Source organism: Bos grunniens, chromosome 14, assembly GCF_055505025.1.
Source record: "Bos grunniens cultivar Pamir isolate PY7600 chromosome 14, Bosgru_T2T1.0, whole genome shotgun sequence".
Taxonomy (NCBI): domain Eukaryota; kingdom Metazoa; phylum Chordata; class Mammalia; order Artiodactyla; family Bovidae; genus Bos; species Bos grunniens.
In genome coordinates this window covers 74891360-74909626 of record NC_141178.1, presented here as the reverse complement: position 1 = coordinate 74909626, position 18267 = coordinate 74891360, and the positions used below count along the sequence as shown (strand labels likewise).

General features: G+C 43.2%; 1 protein-coding gene across 6 annotated transcripts in view; it reads left to right on the top strand.

The window, feature by feature from the left end:
- DNAAF11 (dynein axonemal assembly factor 11) overlaps window positions 1-18267 on the top strand; it is a 70757-nt gene that overhangs the window by 51893 nt on the left and 597 nt on the right. For all 6 annotated transcript variants that reach the window (XM_086337379.1, XM_086337378.1, XM_086337377.1 and 3 more), the window contains one exon: window positions 12593-12678. In XM_086337379.1, the coding sequence (XP_086193505.1) occupies window positions 12593-12678 (86 nt within the window). The remainder of the gene's footprint in view (window positions 1-12592; window positions 12679-18267) is intronic.

The following is an 18267-nucleotide window of genomic DNA, read 5'->3' as shown; positions in this document are numbered from 1 at the left end:
GGTAAAGAATCTCCCTGCAGTGCGGGAGACCTGGGTTCAATCCTTGGGTTGGGAAGATCTCCTGGAGAAGAGAATGGCTACCCACTCCAGTATTCCAGCCTGGAGAATCCCATGGACTGTATAGTCCATGGGGTGGCAAAAAGTTGGACATGACTGAGCGACTTTGACTTTCACTGTATGTATGATTTTAGTTCCTATTCTGAGTAGAATTATTCCCTGTCAGATTTTCTGAGAGTTTATGCTTGTCCTTCAATATATTTTCTTAAAAGTGTGGTTAGACTCACTGGTGTGTCCATGAATAGTCTTATCATCATCAGCCTGGGAGTACCTGGCACATGATCTCATCACAGTCCAACTTAACAAGATTTAACTGAGACTTCGCATTCACAGGGAAACTTGCATAGTCATTCAATTAAACTCCCATCTAGATTCTCATCTGACAAGTTCCAGGAGCACTCCAAGAATATGCTTCTTGATTTCCTTAGGGTGTTCTTTCAGAATAATTAACTGAGATTAAAGAAGGCGCCATCTGAACTGAACAGCAAAATATATTTACAGCTTCACTTGGTGAACATCCTGCTTGATTCTGCTTTATTGCGCACAAGAGACGAAGGTCACATATTAAAGGTCAATATTACAGACCATGATTCTAGAAAACAGTCTCAGATGCCCTTTCCCTTATTATTTGAACACATTTCTCAGTACTTTATCTCTACTCAAATATGCTTATGATATGCCCAACATAAACTCAGTTTTACTCTCTGAATGTTAATTGCAAAATGGTCTAGAGTGAGGGCCACCTGGTCATCTTGCTGGGTTTTTCTGTTCCATTCATACTTCTACTCTTGTAGAACATTCTCTCTCTTCCTCAGCTCATTCCTAAAAACTTGCAGTGCTGAAAAACTAGAAGCATTAGAGGATAATTTCCACATACCCCAAACATCATACCTTTCCCCTCTTGGCCTCCTTGGCCATCCTTATCCTATGAATGAACTGTGTGCTCTATCTGAACTCTCCAGATATGTGTTAGCTCCTATTTCCACTTGCCTATGAAAGGCAATTGACAATGCTCTCTTCTGCATCTTCACTGAATTTTCTCCACACACAACTTATATTAGAAAACATGCTAAAACGTCTCCCTTCTCCAAAATAAAACAATACAAAATAAAAACATTCCCCTCCACTTAACTGCTCTGACCTGATTCACAGCAAAACTCTAAAAGAAGACATCTATATTTTCTGTTCCAATTCTTTTCTCACAGTTTCTAAAACTAACCCTAATGAGGTATCATCTCTTCTCCAGCGTCCCCACCCCCATCCATGAAACATCTCTTTTTGAGGTCTCCAGCCCTCTCTACGTGAGTAGATCCAGCAGGCAGCCCCCTTCCTCTTCTTCTCTGACCTTTCAAGAGGTTTTTACACCATTAATCAGCCCCTCCATTTTTAAACAGATGTTCCGTCGGCTTTAGACACACCTCTTTGATTCGGTTCTCTTCTTAGGTCCTGCTCACTGGATGGTCTCTGCCAATGTATGCTTCTTTGCTGGTGCTTTCTCCTGCCCAGGCCTCTGAAAGTTGGCATATCCATCATTCAATCCTGGAACCTCATTTCTCTTCTCTACACTCACTTTCTACATAGTCTCATGACTGTCAGTAACATCTCTAGAGCTCCACCATCTGCTAGTTGCCAAGTAGGTCATTAGGAGTGTCAGTCACACTAAAGAAAATTTAGGAATATAGACTACATATTTTAAAAACACCTTGACAGTGATGAGATAATGAACAGTTACTGCCCACTGATCGAAGGAAAGACTAAGAGAATAAACCATGCTTTCAGTGACCACACAAGGGTGAGAAGAAAAAAGCCAAAGTCCAGAGCCTAGCAGGGAAGCTGTGCGAGGTGGGCTCTAGGAAGCCATGCCCACTTTGAGATGTGACTCCAAAGGACCGTACCCAGAGGAAGGTGAGTGAGAAGCCAGCCAGGCCTGGAAAAGTTTCAGCCTGTCTAAACAGCTATCAAAATGGCCCCAAACTGGGCCGTGAATTTGAGTGACAGCAGTGAGTACCATCCACACATGCCTGGCAAAACCCAGGCATCTAGGCATTAGCATCATCTGTGGACTCAAATTATAGGTAGATAGGTAGTAGGTAGATAGTTTTTTTTTTAAGTACATATTCAGCCCACACTGAAAATTAAATGAGGTGTTCACAGAGACTTGAGTGGGATCCCAGTAGTAAGTTACTCGGTGTTTTGGAATCTGACTGCACCAGTTTCCTACTCTTCCTCCTTAAGGGAAACCTGAGCATCCCAAAGTTATTGTTGTTGTTGCTGTTCAGTCGCTAAGTTATGTCGGACTCTTTGCAACCCTATGGAGTGCAGCATCCCAGGCTTCCCTGTCCTTCACCATCTCCCGGAATTTGTTCAAACTCTTGTCCATTGAGTCGGTGATACTCTCCTACCATCTCATCTGTCATCCCCTTCTCTTCCTGCCTTCAATCTTCCCCAGCATCAGGGTCTTTTCTAATGAGACAGCTGTTCGCATCAGGTAGCCAAAGTGTTGGAGCTTCAGCTTCAGCATCAGTTCTTCCAGTGAATATTCATGGTTGATTTCCTTTAGGATTGACTGGTTTGATCTCCTTGCTGTCTATTAAACTGTGAGACACAGACTCACATTTGACCTGTAAAACACTTTTTAAAATTTGTGGCCTCCATGAAAGTGGAAGCTACCTGAAAGATATTAGTACAGTGGTTTATTTGAGAAGTAAGAGGGTGCTGAACAGGAATTAGGGGAGGCAGGCAACCAAGAGAAGTGCCAGCAACCCCAGGGGGAAGCTCTGGGAGACTGTGCAGAACACGTCGTTCTTGTTGAGTCTCTTGAGCCATGTCCAACTCTTTGCAGCCCTGTGGACTGTAGCCCACCAGGCTCCTCTGTCCATGGGATTTCCCAGGCAAGAATTCTGGACTGGGTTGCCATTTCCTTTTCCAGATCTTCCCACCCCAGAGATCGAACCCTTGTCTTCTGCATCTCCTGCATTGGCAGGGGCATTCTTTACCACTGAGCCACCAAGGAAGCCCATCTGCTCTGTGAAAGTGTAAGAGTTAGTTGCTCAGTCATGTCTGACTCTATGTGACTCCATGGACTGTAACCCACCAGGCTTCTCTGTCCATGGGATTTCCCAGGCAAGAAAGCTGGAGTGAGTTGCCATTTCCTTCTCCAGGGGATCTTCCCCACCCAGGGATCAAACCCGAATCTCCTATCTTGGCAGGTGGATTCTTTCACCACTGAGCCCCCCTAGGAAAACCGAAAAACATATACTTCAGAATAACTCTACCTAAGGGGTGATGGAACTGGGACAGTAGTAACCAACCCCTGAGAATATGTGGTTGATGGCTGTCCCCTGTTGTGGGAGGTGGAGAGTGGGGTGATGTAAACTAGCCAGCACTTCTGAACTATCACTGGCCCAGAAAAAACAAGAATAATCGTGAACTTGTCCAAGTAAATGTAGGATATTTCCCACTGAGATGACGTCTAGTAACATCACAAAAGGATATTTTCTTTTCTTTTAAAACATCCTTATCATTCTTGATGTTTGTCCTAACCTAATAAAATATCATTTTCAAGCTTAGGTTGTGTGTGTGGATGATCCTCCACGGGAAACTGTCAGATAAGATTGAGCTTTTCAAGTATAAAAGAATTTTGAAGGAACTGTTTGATATTTGGATTTGTTCTCCTTTTATTTCAAAGCCATGAAACTGTGTGCAACTGTCAGTATTGATTGTACATATAAATATCAGTAATTACACCCTTAAAATTTTTCCTCAGATAGCTTGGGTATCTTTGGAATCAAAGTCAATACTCTTATCCTTCCTATTTTTCTGATAAGTTTTTCAAAAATCTAAATTTTCTTTGCTGCCAGTTGTCTTTATTTGAGATAGAAGGTACGTCAAAATAGTTGACTTATACAGGTATTTTTATCTGTTCAAAGAATTTTAAATAATGTACCAATGGTAATTTATATATTTTCTAATTAGGACTAATGACCTTTTTAAAGAGAAAAAGAAGTAGCTTGTATTCTTTAAAGGAATCTTTTTTTAACGGGCTCAGTGAATTATGTGCCTTTCTTAGTGAAGTCAATCAGAACACAGTTAACAAATCATGAAGTTGTTAAAATGTCAACAATAAATCTGGGTACGTATATTAACTTCCTCTAATGCCAGAGGAAAATAAAAAAGTCTTATTGATCCTGAAGTTTTATATTAAGAATATTCCTTGCTAGGAATTTGAACTTTGAATATTTAAATGGTCAACGCCAATATTATAGATAATTGATTAACATGAATGCCAGAAATATATAAGAAAGTGAACAATATACAAGTGTCCATTTCTTCTAAAGTTGAGATATGCTTTGCTAGATAATAACCTGTTTCAGTTGTGAGGGACCTCACCCAGTAACTGGCTCAACCCCCCAAATCAAACAACTGGCTTATGTCAAGGCAGGTTGGTGTCTAATGGGCTTAGACAGTTTGGAAGTTTTATAAAGAAAAAAAAGTAGAGACATTTTTAGAAACTACTTAGGAGGCATGGGTGAAGATGTTAAATGTGTGTACTGAAGCAAAATAATAGCGGAGGAAAAACATACTGCACCCATAAATAAATTATATGGAAGTTATTAATATCAGATGAGGGAATTATTTAGCAGGTTTGGCTTGCCACAATGTGGAAGTAAGGTGCTAGAACTCAGAAATGGAAAACGTTCTGCAAAATTCTGAAAAACTTTAGACAATGAATGTTTAATGACTCAATTAAAATATTTATTCAATTTATCAAAAATTTATTAAGCACTTAGTATAAATATAAAGCCAGGCCACCAGGCTCCTCTGTCCATAGGATTTCCCAGGCAAGGATACTGGAGTGGGTTGCCATTTCCTTCTCCAAGGGATATTCCCGACCCAGGGTTCGAAGTCCATGGAGTCACACACAGAGCTGGACACGACTTAGTGACTAAACAACAGCAAAATGAATAAAGTACAGTGCAAATTGCTGTGGAGTGAAAAATAAATGAGAGGTCCTTCCTCCAGTCTCCTCCTTCTTGAAGCCACTGACCCAGACCGGCCCTCTGCCTCAGTTTCTAAGTCCCAGTTGCAAACAAGCTCAGACACTTGTTAAGTGACTTAGCTTTTCATTCTCCTGCTTACCTTGAAATGATGTTCCTAACTCAGAGACAACTGTCATAGTCATAACTATGGGGGTCTTCTATGGTTCCCTAAGTCTCTCCTTCACTTTTGGACCCAGCGCAACAAGAGCCAGCATGCAAGAAGCTGCCGCCCACAACACCCCTGCCTCTCCCTCATTTGTAGACAGAATAGGCAGGAAGAAGCAGCTCCAGGGGTCTTTGCTCTTAGTCTAACCATTCGTCACTTATTCAAATATTCTGTACATGTTAATGAGTACCTACAGGTGGCTCAGTGGTAAAGAATCCGCCTGCCAATGCAGGGGACGTAGGTTTGATCCCTGGGTCAGGAGGATCCCCTGGAGGAGGAAATGGCAACCCACTCCAGTATTCTTGCCTGGAGAATCCCATGGACTGAGGAGCCTGACGGGCTACAGCCCATGGAGTCTCAAAGAGTCGGACGCAACTGAGCGACTGAGCATGCACGCACTGTGCTCTAGGCAGTGCTCTACCCTCTACCTAGGGTAGAGTCTTAGAAATGCAAAGAAGAAGGGAGACGAGTACTAAGTTAGATACCTCAGGGATATCTGGCAGAGTGAGGACCGAGGCTATGGTATCTTCCTGCTGTGTCACGTTGAGCTGAGGACGTAATGAGGGCACAGTGGGACCCGTTCCCCTGTACCCATTACCTTCCCTCACCCACGGGTCAGTCCTGAGACACAGTCATCTCTCTAAAGTATTATTCTCAAAGTCCATAATCTTATAGAAATAGCTTTAATTATTTTGAGTAATGTTTCAGAAGGATTCAAAAAGTCATTATTGCCTTGAAAGAAGTGGTGTAGGTGGTACAAAAAGGACAATTATTTGATTTATAAAGATTAGATTAAAACTTGAAAAGAGGAAAAGTATGAATGGGGAGAGCCTACTAATATATACTTTCTATTTCACAACCCCCAAATATATATATTAGTTTATTCACATTGATATTTAATATAAAATGTTTTTAGGGAAGTTGAATAGAATTAAATAAAAATATGTAAATTACAAAGCATTACAGAAGTTAAGTGCAAACAAAAGTCAGTAGAGTTACATGGAATCAGAAAGCATGAGGAAGGAAACTTTAAATGCAGAAAATCTGTAGGGAAGTTAATGGTTGTAAAATTGGCTCCTCTATCTCGTTTATAAAACTCTAAAAGACAGGAAATATATAAAGAAAGGAATGAATAAAGCTGTATTAGCTGAATTCTAGCAAAATTAGAGTGGTTATGACAAAACTAATATTGGATATGATAAAATTTAAAGCACAAAAGCATTTAATGGGACAAAGCTTATTCTGTAGTAACAAAAATAGTATAAAATAAAGATTTAACTATATTTATTAGACTGTACATTATATAAAATACAAGTTCTCCCTGGTGGCTCAGTGGTAAAGAATTCACCTGCAGGAGATGCAGTTTTGACCCCTGGGTGGGGAAGATTCCCCTGGAGAAGGTCATGGCAACCCACTCCAGTATTCTTGCCTGGGAAATCCCATGGACAGAGGACCCTGGCGGGCTACAGTCCATGGGGTCACAAAGAGTCAGACATGACTGAAGTGACTTAGCACGCACACATGAGTTAAAATAGTAGAACACGTTGGGACTTTCCTGTTGGTGCAGTGGTTAAGACTTTGCCTTCCAATGCGGGGTGAAAGTTTGATCCTTGGTCGGGAAGCTACGATCCCACATGCCTGGCAGCCAAAAAACCAAGACATAAAACAGAAGAAGTACTGTAACAAATTCATAAAGACTTTAAAAAATGATCCATATCAAAAATCGCTTTTAAAAAAAAAAATGTAACACTATTAAAATGTTAATCTGTACCTGTGTGCATGTCCCAGAATTGAATTTTCAAGCTGTTGATTACATTTCCCTCTGTGGATTCAGGAAGCCAGTTGGGCCACATTATGTAATTTATTAGACATATTTTGGTTCTTACAGCTTTTCCATTAGTCATCCCTAAACACACTTTGTACAAATGAGTAAGAAGCTTGAAGTTAATGAGCATCGTTTTCTAGAGAGGAAGTAGCACTAGGGCTGCAAAGAGAGAAACCACACTGCACTATTTCGGTACCTTGGACCTCTGAACCCACGGTCCTCTGCCCGGAAAAACTAGATCTCTTATCAGAAGAGTTTTTCTTGCTATTCATATGAATATTGATGTTAAGATGAATGTTGGTATTAATATGAGTGTTTGTGTTGATATTTTTCTCACTGCTGATTTCTTAATTCCCTCTAACTTTTAAACTTAAAAGAACCTGTGAAACTAAATGAGCTGAAAATATCTTTAAAATAAGCAACACATTGAGATTCCTGTACACAGCAAACTCCCATGAAGAAAAGTTCCAAATTTGTGATGCTATTTGCATTTCCATAAACACAGAGAATCTCTGTCTGAGCTTATTATTATGGGACAAATAACAGTGTTAGAAATGGGGGTACTTTAAGACTCTAATTATGCATATGCTCCCATTCTGATTAGTGCATTTATAGCACAAAGCAATACAAAACCTGTGCTTTTGGCTCCAAAGCTTTTATTCTTAAGGTTGACATTTTCATGAATTTTAACTAACACTGGTTTCATTTGATGTAATTGAAAAAAGTTTTTTAAGTGCTCAGATGCCACTGCTCTGCAGGAAGCAGACTCCAAGACAGAGATTCTCATGTAAAATGTTTATTAGGGAGCAGCCTAGGGATCCACTCCTGTGGGAGGGGAGGATCCAGGATTGGGAAGAGGGAGAAGCTGACGGGTGATGCTGGCCTGCCAGAGGCCCCAGCTGATGCCACAGTGAGGTCTGAGGCTCACGTGGTTCTTTGGAGTCGTCCTGAGTCAGGCTAAGGGAGCAATCTTATACCCTACGTTGACCAGAGAGACTGAAACACAGGCTCTGGGTTCTCACACTCAGTGCCAGGCCCCAGGCATGTCAAGGAAGGAGCAGAGAGTTCCAGAACTGAAAAGGCCATGTGGTCAAGGCCCACAGATAAATTAGGGGTAATTGGTATGGGTAGATGACCTTCACTCCTACAGAAGAGTTGAACAGCTCACAGTTGGGTTTGGGGCTCACTCTGGCTTGGTCAGTAGAAATTAACATTACTCTAAAGATGAAATAAAGTGAACACTTTGATGTCTCAGTTACACTAATCGTATCTCAAGTCCTCAAGTGCTCCAGGGTCAGCCTGGAACATCCCCATCATTAGAGGGCATTCCCCGGGTAGCACTGCCCTCCACACGATGCCACCCTGCCTCTCAGAGAGAGGGTCTGCTGCCCCCCATCCCAGGAAGAAGGTGCCAGTTCTCATTACCCCAACACCTACAACCTCTTCTGTTCCCCTCACTGGGAAGCATCTCTGTTTAGTCTCCTCAACTCTTTCTTTGCCCTCTTATTTGACATTATTGTGGTTTAGTAAACCAGTGTGTGTATGCTCAGTTGCTTCAGTCGTGTCTGACTCTCTACGACCCCATGGACTGCAGCCTGTCAGGCTCCTCTATCCATGGGATTTTCCCAGGCGAGAATACTGGAGTGGGTTGCCATTTCCTTTTCCGGGGGATCTTCCTGACCCAGGGGTTGAACTGCAAGTCTCTTGCATTGGCAGGCGGATTCCTTACCACTGGGCCACCTGGGAAGCCCCTTAATGAATCCAGAACTGGCATCAATAGAAACTGAAAAGTATTTCCATTTCTTTAAGGATCGGCCAGGAACACAGGGGAAATGTTTGTATCCATTACACTAATTCAATTAGAGAAAAGAAAAAAAAAAAAGTTTTCACATTAAAATAGTGTAAACATGTCTACTCTGCCACATGAACATTTGAAAATATATCATGGGCCAGCAAGAAATGAATGGAAAACAATGCAATTGGCAAGAAATAGACTTTAAAACATAACAAATACACCATTTTAAGATTAGCTTTCTCCAAAACAAATCTCATTTGATGATAATAAAAACCTGCTGCATTGGGCAAACCTTTGCGTGAGTCACCTCATCTAATTATTTAGTGAACACTGCATTGGCAGCTTTTGTTGTTGGTTCTTCCGTGGTTTTCTTCTACAAGTTTTTGCTATGCAGAATACACCTTTTTAAAAATGTTTCAGAACAACTCTTCCAGCCTTGTAATTTCCTGTGTTTGGAACATGCAGCTCTCGTTGTTGTTGTTATTTTCCTCTCTTTTGAAGTCTCAGCAAAAGTCTGCCCATCACACAAACCATCAGTGATGCTTGAAGGTATATTTTCCCTAGTGGGATGTTCAATACATATGATGAAAGGGTGGAATTTAAGCAGATCTTTTATTTCTGCATTGCACATAGGCCCTCCCATGAGGTCTATGGGAATGGGACTGAAGTAAATCATACATACACAAATTGAATTTTTATAAAATATGGTAGAAAAGTATACAACCACACTATCCAAAAAAAAAAACTGGTCTATATATCACCATGAAATTAAAAGACACTTGCTCTTTGTAAGAAAAACTATGACCAACCTAGACAGCATATTAAAAAGCAGAAACATTATTTTGCTAACAAAGGTCCATCTAGTCAAAGCTATGGTTTTTCCAGTAGTCATGTATGGATGTGAGAGTTGGACTATAAAGAAGGCTAAGCACCGAAGAATTGATGCTTTTGAACTATGGTGTTGAAGAATACTCTTGAGAGTCCCTTGGACTGCAAGGAGATCAAACTAGTCAATCCTAAAGGAAATAAGTCCTGAATATTCATTGGAAGGACTGACACTGAAGCTGAAGCTCCAGTACTGTGGCCACCTGATGTGAAGAGCCAACTCATTGGAAAAGACCCTGCTGCCGGGCAGGAGAAGGGGACGGCAGAGGATGAGATGGTTGGATGGCATCACTGGCTCAATGGACAGGAGTTTGAGCAAGCTCTGGGAGTTAGTGATGGACAGGGAAGCCTGACATGCTGCAGTCCATGCGGTCACAAGAGTTGGACACAACTGAGAGATTGAACTGAACTGAACCATTATACAACCACAAGGAGATGGATTACCATCAAGGACAATAAGAACACTCACCTCCCTGAGTTTGATGCTACAGCCCCCAGACTAGGATGCATTGCTTCATTTGTTCATTCATCATCCTTGTATTGAAGCATACATATGATGAACAATGGACTGGGCTTTCTGGTGTTCTAACCAGTGTGGCTCATGCAGTCAAGAATCACTAGTCAGATGGGAAACACACGACCCTATCTATCAGTTTGATTCGGTGTTCAGCACACCAGTGCAAAGGTCTAGTAAGGATTGGATTGGAGAATCTGGTTGAGGGTTGAGGCTAACCTGGGGTCCCTAACTCCCTCCCCAAATACAGATAATTAGTCCAGTATGCCTGCCTGGCCAATGGATGGGAGCGGAGCTGGACCCTCAGAGTCCAAGCCTAGTGTTTTTCCTTCATCATCAGTTGCACAGATCTGATCACTGCTGTGTGGCAGGAAGTCTCAGGCAGGATGGAGAAAGGGTGGCCGGTGGCGCTCACCTTTCAGAGGAGTGACCCTGCCCTCCCGTGAGATGTGGCAAGTAAATGAAGCATCCCGTCATCTGAGAGAAGGAGCTGGTGAGGGTGGAGGAGAGAGGAATGTACACCCACTCCAGATCTCCCTCTTCCTTGAAAAGGAAGGGTGGAAGTCCCCTACCGTGGTCAGGGGACCAAGGAGAGGAGTTCTGACTTGTTTCTTTTTTCCCTCTCTGCCTACCGGTAATCCCTGTCTCATAGGAAGATTGGCAGGTGGGGGCTAAATAAAACACATACACAGCCAGCTCAGGTGGGCATGTGCCCAGCAGGTGGCCTCCTCCTCTTCCCACCCTCCCTGGACAACACTCTTCTGTCTCTGAGCTTCCTAAGGGAAGGTGCCGGGTCTGAACGCTCTCTGCTGAAAGTTTGTTGAGTTAAGTCACTCAGTCATCTTTTTTGAGACCTTAACATGCTTAGCCCTGAGCTTATTCAGTTTAAAAGATAATGGAGCTACAGAATTTTTCAGATGGAGAAGAGTCCCTTGCGACTGATTTTATCTAATTCCCTCACTCTACAGTGGAAGGAGGCGGGGTCCAGTGAGCTTCCAGCTCAGACCATTTTTGTCCACAGCACATTCACTGGGAGCTCCTCAAAGGCAGTGTCTCTGTCACCCCCATGTCCTCAACACCCCCAGAAGTGTCTGGCATGCATGGGGTTGGCTCTCAGAAAATATTTGTCAAATGAATGAATTCACTCTGTCCCCCTGCTTGGCCTTGGGCAAATGAAGTGTAGCCTGTAGCTTTGCAAGACTAACATGAATAGTTACAATTTGTGGTCTAAGTAGTTCCCCCCCTTATCCAAGGTTTCCCTGTCCTTGGTTTCAGTTATGCACGGTCAACTGTTTCTAAAATATTAAATGGAAAATTCCAGAAATAATTCATAAGTTTAAAATTGTGGGCCATTCTGAGCAGCATGATGAAATCTCGCACCATCTCGCTCCGTCCCACCCAGGATGTCAAAAATAATCCCACTCATTCCTGAGTCAGTATCTGCCTTGGTTATCAGGTCAGCTGTGCTTGGGTTCAGGCCACCCCTATTTTATGTAATAACGGTCTCAGAGTGCAAGACTAGTGATGCTGGCAGCTCAGATATGCCAAAAAGAAGCTTTCAGGTGCCTCCTTTAAGTGAAAAGGTAAAAGTTCCCGACTTAATAAGGAAAGGAAAAAAAAAAACCCATATGCTGAGATTGCTAAGATCTAGGGTAAGAAGGAATCTTCTATCCATGAAATTGTGAAGAAGGAAGAAGAACTCTGTGCTGGTTTTGCTGTTGTACCTCAAACTGCAAAAATTCTGGCCACCTTGCGTGAGAGGTGCTTAGATGGAAAAGGTATTAAATTTCTACAACTGTGTAACATACAATATATTGTTAGAATTGTTCAATTTTATTACTAGTTATTTTTAGTATCTCACTGTGCCTAATTTATAAATTAAACTGCATCACAGGTATATCCATAAAGGAAAAAACAAACATACCCTATGTAGGGTTTGGTGTGTCTGTGTGTGTGTGTGCATGCTCAGTTGGGTCTGACTCTGTGGACCGTAGCCCACCAGGCTCCTCCGTCCGTGGAATTCTCCAGGCAAGAATACTAGAGTGTGCTAGAGTGTGTTGCCGTTTCCTCCAGCAGGGGATCTTACTATCTGTGGTCTCGGGCACGCCCTGGGAGTCTTATAACGTATCCCCAGGGATAGGGGGGACTATTGTACCTTTCTCGTCTGCATGTAGGGGCTTAAAGGCAGAGTCTTTCATGGAATATGTAGTGAAAGTTTAAGTGTTTTTGCATTTGGGAAACATATAGTGTATACTTCTGAAGGTGTATCAGAGAGAATGTATCACGGACTATGCTGTGCTTTTATTTTCAGGTGGGCGAAGTAATCATAGGCTGTCAACGAACATCAAAGCCTGTGAAAAGCACGCCGGACAGCAGCAAAGAGCAGACAAGCAAGAGGTGCCATCCCCGCCCACCCCCACCGCCCATCTTTAGCTTTGTTTAGAGTTCTCTCCATTGTCTTTTGGTGGCTAGAATGCACCTGCCCACCAGGTACAGGGACTGCATGTTTAGAAAGGATTCATACCCTGAACGTTTATTCCCCAAACTTCAACTCTTGATTTGTAGGGCTCAGACACAGATCTCTGCATGTCTAGGTCCCCATTTCCCATGATACTAATAGAAGTGGCAACATCTGCACCACTGACAGCTACATTGACCAGGCACTTGCTTCCTATGAGGCCAGTCTATGTGCTTTACCCATAGCAACACATTTGATCCTCACAAGTTTTATCCTCAGTTTGCAGACAAGGAATATGAGGGAGGGAGGCATTTGGATTGTCCGGAGGCCATGCAGCTGTGATTCGTTGCGAGGACTCTGCTGAGTGCTGCTGAGCGCTCTGCTCACATTGCCTCTCTTTTATGACTCCCCTGGCCTGTCATAGCATCCAGAACTCTCAGGGCTGCAAAGACTGAGAGACCCCATTTGTGCCCTCCTGTCAATCATAGGTCATCTTCCTGCCTTGGCTTAAGCTTCTTTCCCTACATGACCCTCACCCTCTCAGGAGAATTTCTAGTAGTCTTGTGAGAGTTGGACCATAAAGAAGGCTGAGTGCCCAAGAACTGTGCTTTCAAACTGTGATGTTGGAGAAGACTCTTGAGAGTCCCTTGGAGAGCCAGGAGATCAATCCAGGCAATCCTAAAGGAAATCAACCCTGAATATTCATTGGAAGGACTGATGCTGAAGCTGAAACTCCAAGACTTGGGCCACCTGATGAGAAGAGGCAACTCGTTGGAAAAGACTCTGATGCTGGAAAAGATTAAAGGCAGGAGGAGAAGGGGGCGACAGAGGATGAGATGGTTGGATGGTATTATCAACTCAATGGACATGAGTTTGAGCAAGCTCCAAGAGATGGTGAAGAACAGGGAAGTCTGGCATGCTGCAGTCCATGGAATCGTAAAGAGTCGGACACAACTGAGTGACTGAACAACAACAATATTCCCCAATGTCAGAAAGCCTAAAGATTCCCAACTGAAGGTTCTAGCTCTGCCCCTAGAAACCCTCGGAACAATGCCTGCCCCCCACAAGTGGTGACAATCCTTAGAGCATTTCAAACAAAGCTCTCATTCCTTCTCAATTCATCCTTGGAATGAACATCTCAGCTCTTTCAACTTTCCTTCTCCTTTTCAAGATTTCCAGACTCGTACCATCCAGATGGCAAAGGCTATTTTGGACCTAGGCAAACTATCTTTGTGATACAAATGTATATGCCAGAATTATCACTATAAAAATACCTGAGCAGGAGCTGTATTTATGTCTTGCATAATACAAGCAGTCAGGCATTCTTTTATTCAAAGACAACTGTCAAAGTTTTGTAGAGGTTTTCAAACATGCGATTTGTTTAAACAACAGGTATGGAGCTGAATTCCTTCTGAAAAGCAGGTTGCTGTTTTTAACCTTAGGAAGCCACTCTCATGCTTCCCAGCTTATTAATTTCCATTTCAGATCATTGTTGTTCAGTTGCTAAGTCGTGTCTGACTCTTTGTGACCCCATGGACTGCAGCACTCCAGGTTCCACTGTCCTCCACCATCTCCCGGAATTTGCTCAAATTCATTTTGAATCAGTGATGCTCTCTAATCATCTCATCATTTAAAGAGATTCAAGGGTATTAGGACTCCTGTGAATCTTCATGGTCATAATTAAGCCCCAGCAGCATCCATACTTGTAAAACATCTGAATCTAATTTGTGAGGAATCACAGGGATTGGAAACCAAGTCATTGTCAACGGTTTGGAGCTGGTTTTCAAGACTCCAGGCTAACTGTCATCTCCATGATTATACTTGATGATTAGAAACATCTTAGCACAATTGTTTATAGAAGGAACTCCTGCAGTGTTTTCATAAAGCCTTTCTTTTTCATTTTTGTTACTGAGAAAGGATCACCTCATGTCTGCTCAGGATACATCTATGGGAAGGTTGTTTGTGGTGCTCTTGAATCATTGACAGAATTTATTATTCCCATTATATCAGCCTCTGATTGGGCAACGCATGACCCAAACTGCCACCTAAAAAGGCTGCACGTGGGCATGAGGTCAGACAGCTTGTTGGTTTGGGGGAAAGGCCTCCAAGGGGCAGGACACGGGGCCGGGGGTCAGAACAGGCCCCTCAACCCCCTCTCAGCCTGCGTGGTCCTTTCCTTATGTGGTGGAGACAGTTAGTGGAGCGAGTAGATCAAGGGGAGGAGGGTTTTGTTCATCGGACCAGATGGGATCATGTCTGGGGAGAAGGTCACGGACCCAGTGAACTCTTGTGGTCCTGTGACGACTTCCTCAAAAATGGCTTTATTGAGTACTAAGCGCCTGCACTGTGCTGTGTGATGCTGTGCATTATCTTTAATCTTCAAAATAACTACAAATAAATCCTCCTCCTATTCCTAACATAGTGAGGTTCACAGAGATGGGGTCATTTGCCCAAGGTCGCAAAATTGGTAAGTGAGTGGTGGATCCAGGATTATAAAATGTGGCCCATTCTTGGGCTTGCCTTCTTACTCTCCTCATAGTGTCTTTTTTTTTTTTTTTAATGGACTTTTAGCCCAGTCTTAGGGTCACAGCAAAATTGAGTAAAAGGCACAGGGTTTTAAATATCCACTTTCGCTACAGGTGCATAGCCTCCTTCATTATCCACACCCTCTACCAGAGGAGAAGGTTTGTTACAACTGATGAAGCTGCCTTCCTGCATCATTATCACCCACATCCAAAATTTGCATAAGAGCTCAGTCTTGGTGCTGTGTGTTCTTTGGATTTCGACAAATATGTAACAGCTTCCCAGGTGGCTCAGCAGTAAAGAATCCACCTGCTAATGCAAGAGACGCAGGAGACGTGGGTTCAACCCGTGGGTTGAGGAGATCCCCTGGAGAAGGAAGTAGCAACCCACCCCACTATTCCTACCTGGGAAATCCCATGGACAGAGGAGCCTGGCGGGCTACAGTCTAGAGGCACAAAGAGTCAGACACAACTGAGCAACTAAGCAACGAGTAAAGAATGACATGGTCCACTTCTGTAGGGTCACGCAGAGTGGTTTCACTGCCCTGAAAATCCTTGTGTTCTTTAACAGAGGACTCAATCTTTGATGTGGTTTACGCCTACTGGTTTTAGACATTTTCTTTTTTTCTTGCATTCTTCCATAATGATACATTTATTCATGCCGTCTTCCACCTGTTCTTACTAGGTGCCAGAGGTTCTTGTCTGACAGCCAGGTGACGGGTAAAACCTGCAGCGGGCATCTGTCTCTTCAGGCCTCGATGTGAGGCAGGAAGCAGCAGGGGGAAAAATTCCCTCTCCTCTTTATTTTGGGGATGAGTGTGGTCCTTGAGTGCCCCAGGCCTTGCTGTTCACTGCTTTTTACCCCCAGGGATTCATGAGTAATTAAAACCCTTCACACAAACCATTCCTCAGAACATCTGAAGTTGGGGCGCTGCAGATAACCGAATACTAAGTTCACTGTTTATTACTGTTGTCCAGAAACTATAGCCCAAGAGATATGCCCAGAATAGAGATGGGTTGCTTTTCTTCAAAGTCAAGGACAACATAATTATCATAGATGAATTTAGATATTTACTTAATTAAGCCATAGATATCACAGCCTGTTAAGTAAGAACAGAATAATTAAGAAGTAGAGCTATAGTTAATAATGACTGTAATGTAAGTCTTTGAAAGCTGAAACTCCCTGCATAGTTTATAGTGTATAATCTGGGACTTCAGAAAATGCCATTTTAAAATCCAATTTGTGTTTTTCTTCAGCAGATTCAGGTATATTAATCAAAATACTTCCAACCTAGGGACTGAACCCGGGTCTCCCGCATTGCAGGCAGATTCTTTACTGTCGGAGCTACCGGGGAAGCCCAGCCAAAGTACAAAGGAATCAAAAAGTCAGATCCTTTCAAGGGCTGAGCAGACTACAGACGTGACAGGGAAGGGTTGCCAGAGAAAAAGAATTTACACTTTCCAGAGAAAATCGAACCTCCCTTCCCCACCAGGTTGTGTCTGCTGCAGGAATTTGGCCAGAGGACGTGGGTTTGGAACTCCTGGAGTAGACTGTGATTTTCTTTAACTGAAAGGGTTAGTTGCTCAGTCACATCTGACTCTTCGCAACCTCATGGACTTGTAGCGCCCAGGCTTCTCTGTCCATGGAATTTTCCAGGCAAGAATACTGGAGTGGGTAGCTATTCCCTCCTCCCCGACCTCCTCTGGTCAGGGACCTTCCTGACCCAGGGATCAAACCTGGGTCTCCTACACTGCAGGCAGATTCTTTACGGTCTGAACCACATAGGTCAGAGCTAATTACCTATTTAATTGCAGTATTCCACAGTAGTGAATTTTTTCTACTTATGCAACAGCTATTTATTCAGTGAAGCTGTATGCCAAAGATATAAGGTGAAAGAGACAAAATCTTTGCTTCAAAGATGCCAGTCTGACAGGGGGAACAGGTGGACAGCGAGACAGTTACATGATGACGAGATAACTTTCCTATTGAGCGCTACTCTACGCCCCTAGATATTCCCAGGAAACTTGTCTGTCTGCACAGACCATGGTATTGCTAATGTCTAGCACAGCTACTTGAGTGCTGTAGGCTTTTAATGTATATCTGTCAAATAACTGAATGATTAGTACCGTGATTCCAAAATTATTTCAGAATCATCCACATTGTGGGGGAAACTTGACATAGCTACAGCTTACTGGGTCCAACTCCAAGCCTATGGAATGGAAATGGCCAGAAAAACAGCCCTGGGATTGTGTCATTTGGAGTTTTCTACATGACAATGATCGCGGGATTCCTTGGCCAGCAGAGGGGCTTCTGGGTTCCCTTTCACTCCAGCTGTCACCATGAGCACTGGGTGCAGGTCCCCATGGGAGGGAAAGAACTGTGGGCTAAGTTTGGCATGCACCTGAACTTGTAGTATGAATGTCCCTGCCAAACCACGGGCTTCCCCGATGGCTCAGCAGTAAAGACCCGCCTGGCACTCAAAGCCGGTACACTGGGACAACCCTGAGGGATGTGATAGGGAGGGAGGAGGGAGCGGGGTTCAGGATGGGGGACACATGTACACTCATGGCTGATTCGTGTCAATGTATAACAAAAACCACTACAATATTGTAATTAGCCTTCAATTAAAATAAATTAAAAAAAAGAACCACCTGAAATACAGGAGATGAGGGAGACACGGGTTCAATCCCTGGGTCAGGAAGGTCCCCTGGAGGAGGAAATGGCAATCTACTCCAGTATTCTTGCCTGGAAAATCCCATGGACTGAGGAGCCTGGTGGGCTACCATCCAAAGGATTGCAAAGAGTCAAACACAACTGAGTGACTGAGCATGCCAACTGCAGCAGGCTGGATTGGCTGAAGCAGCAGGGTCTTAGGAGCCTGATTAGCTCCATTCAGGAGTGAAACCTGCCAGATGTGATTCTATTATTGCTCCTGGCTGTGGGATTTGGCCTACCGTATCATATCAGTTCTCAAAAAAGTCTTAGGTAAGCAGAGTCTGCCAACT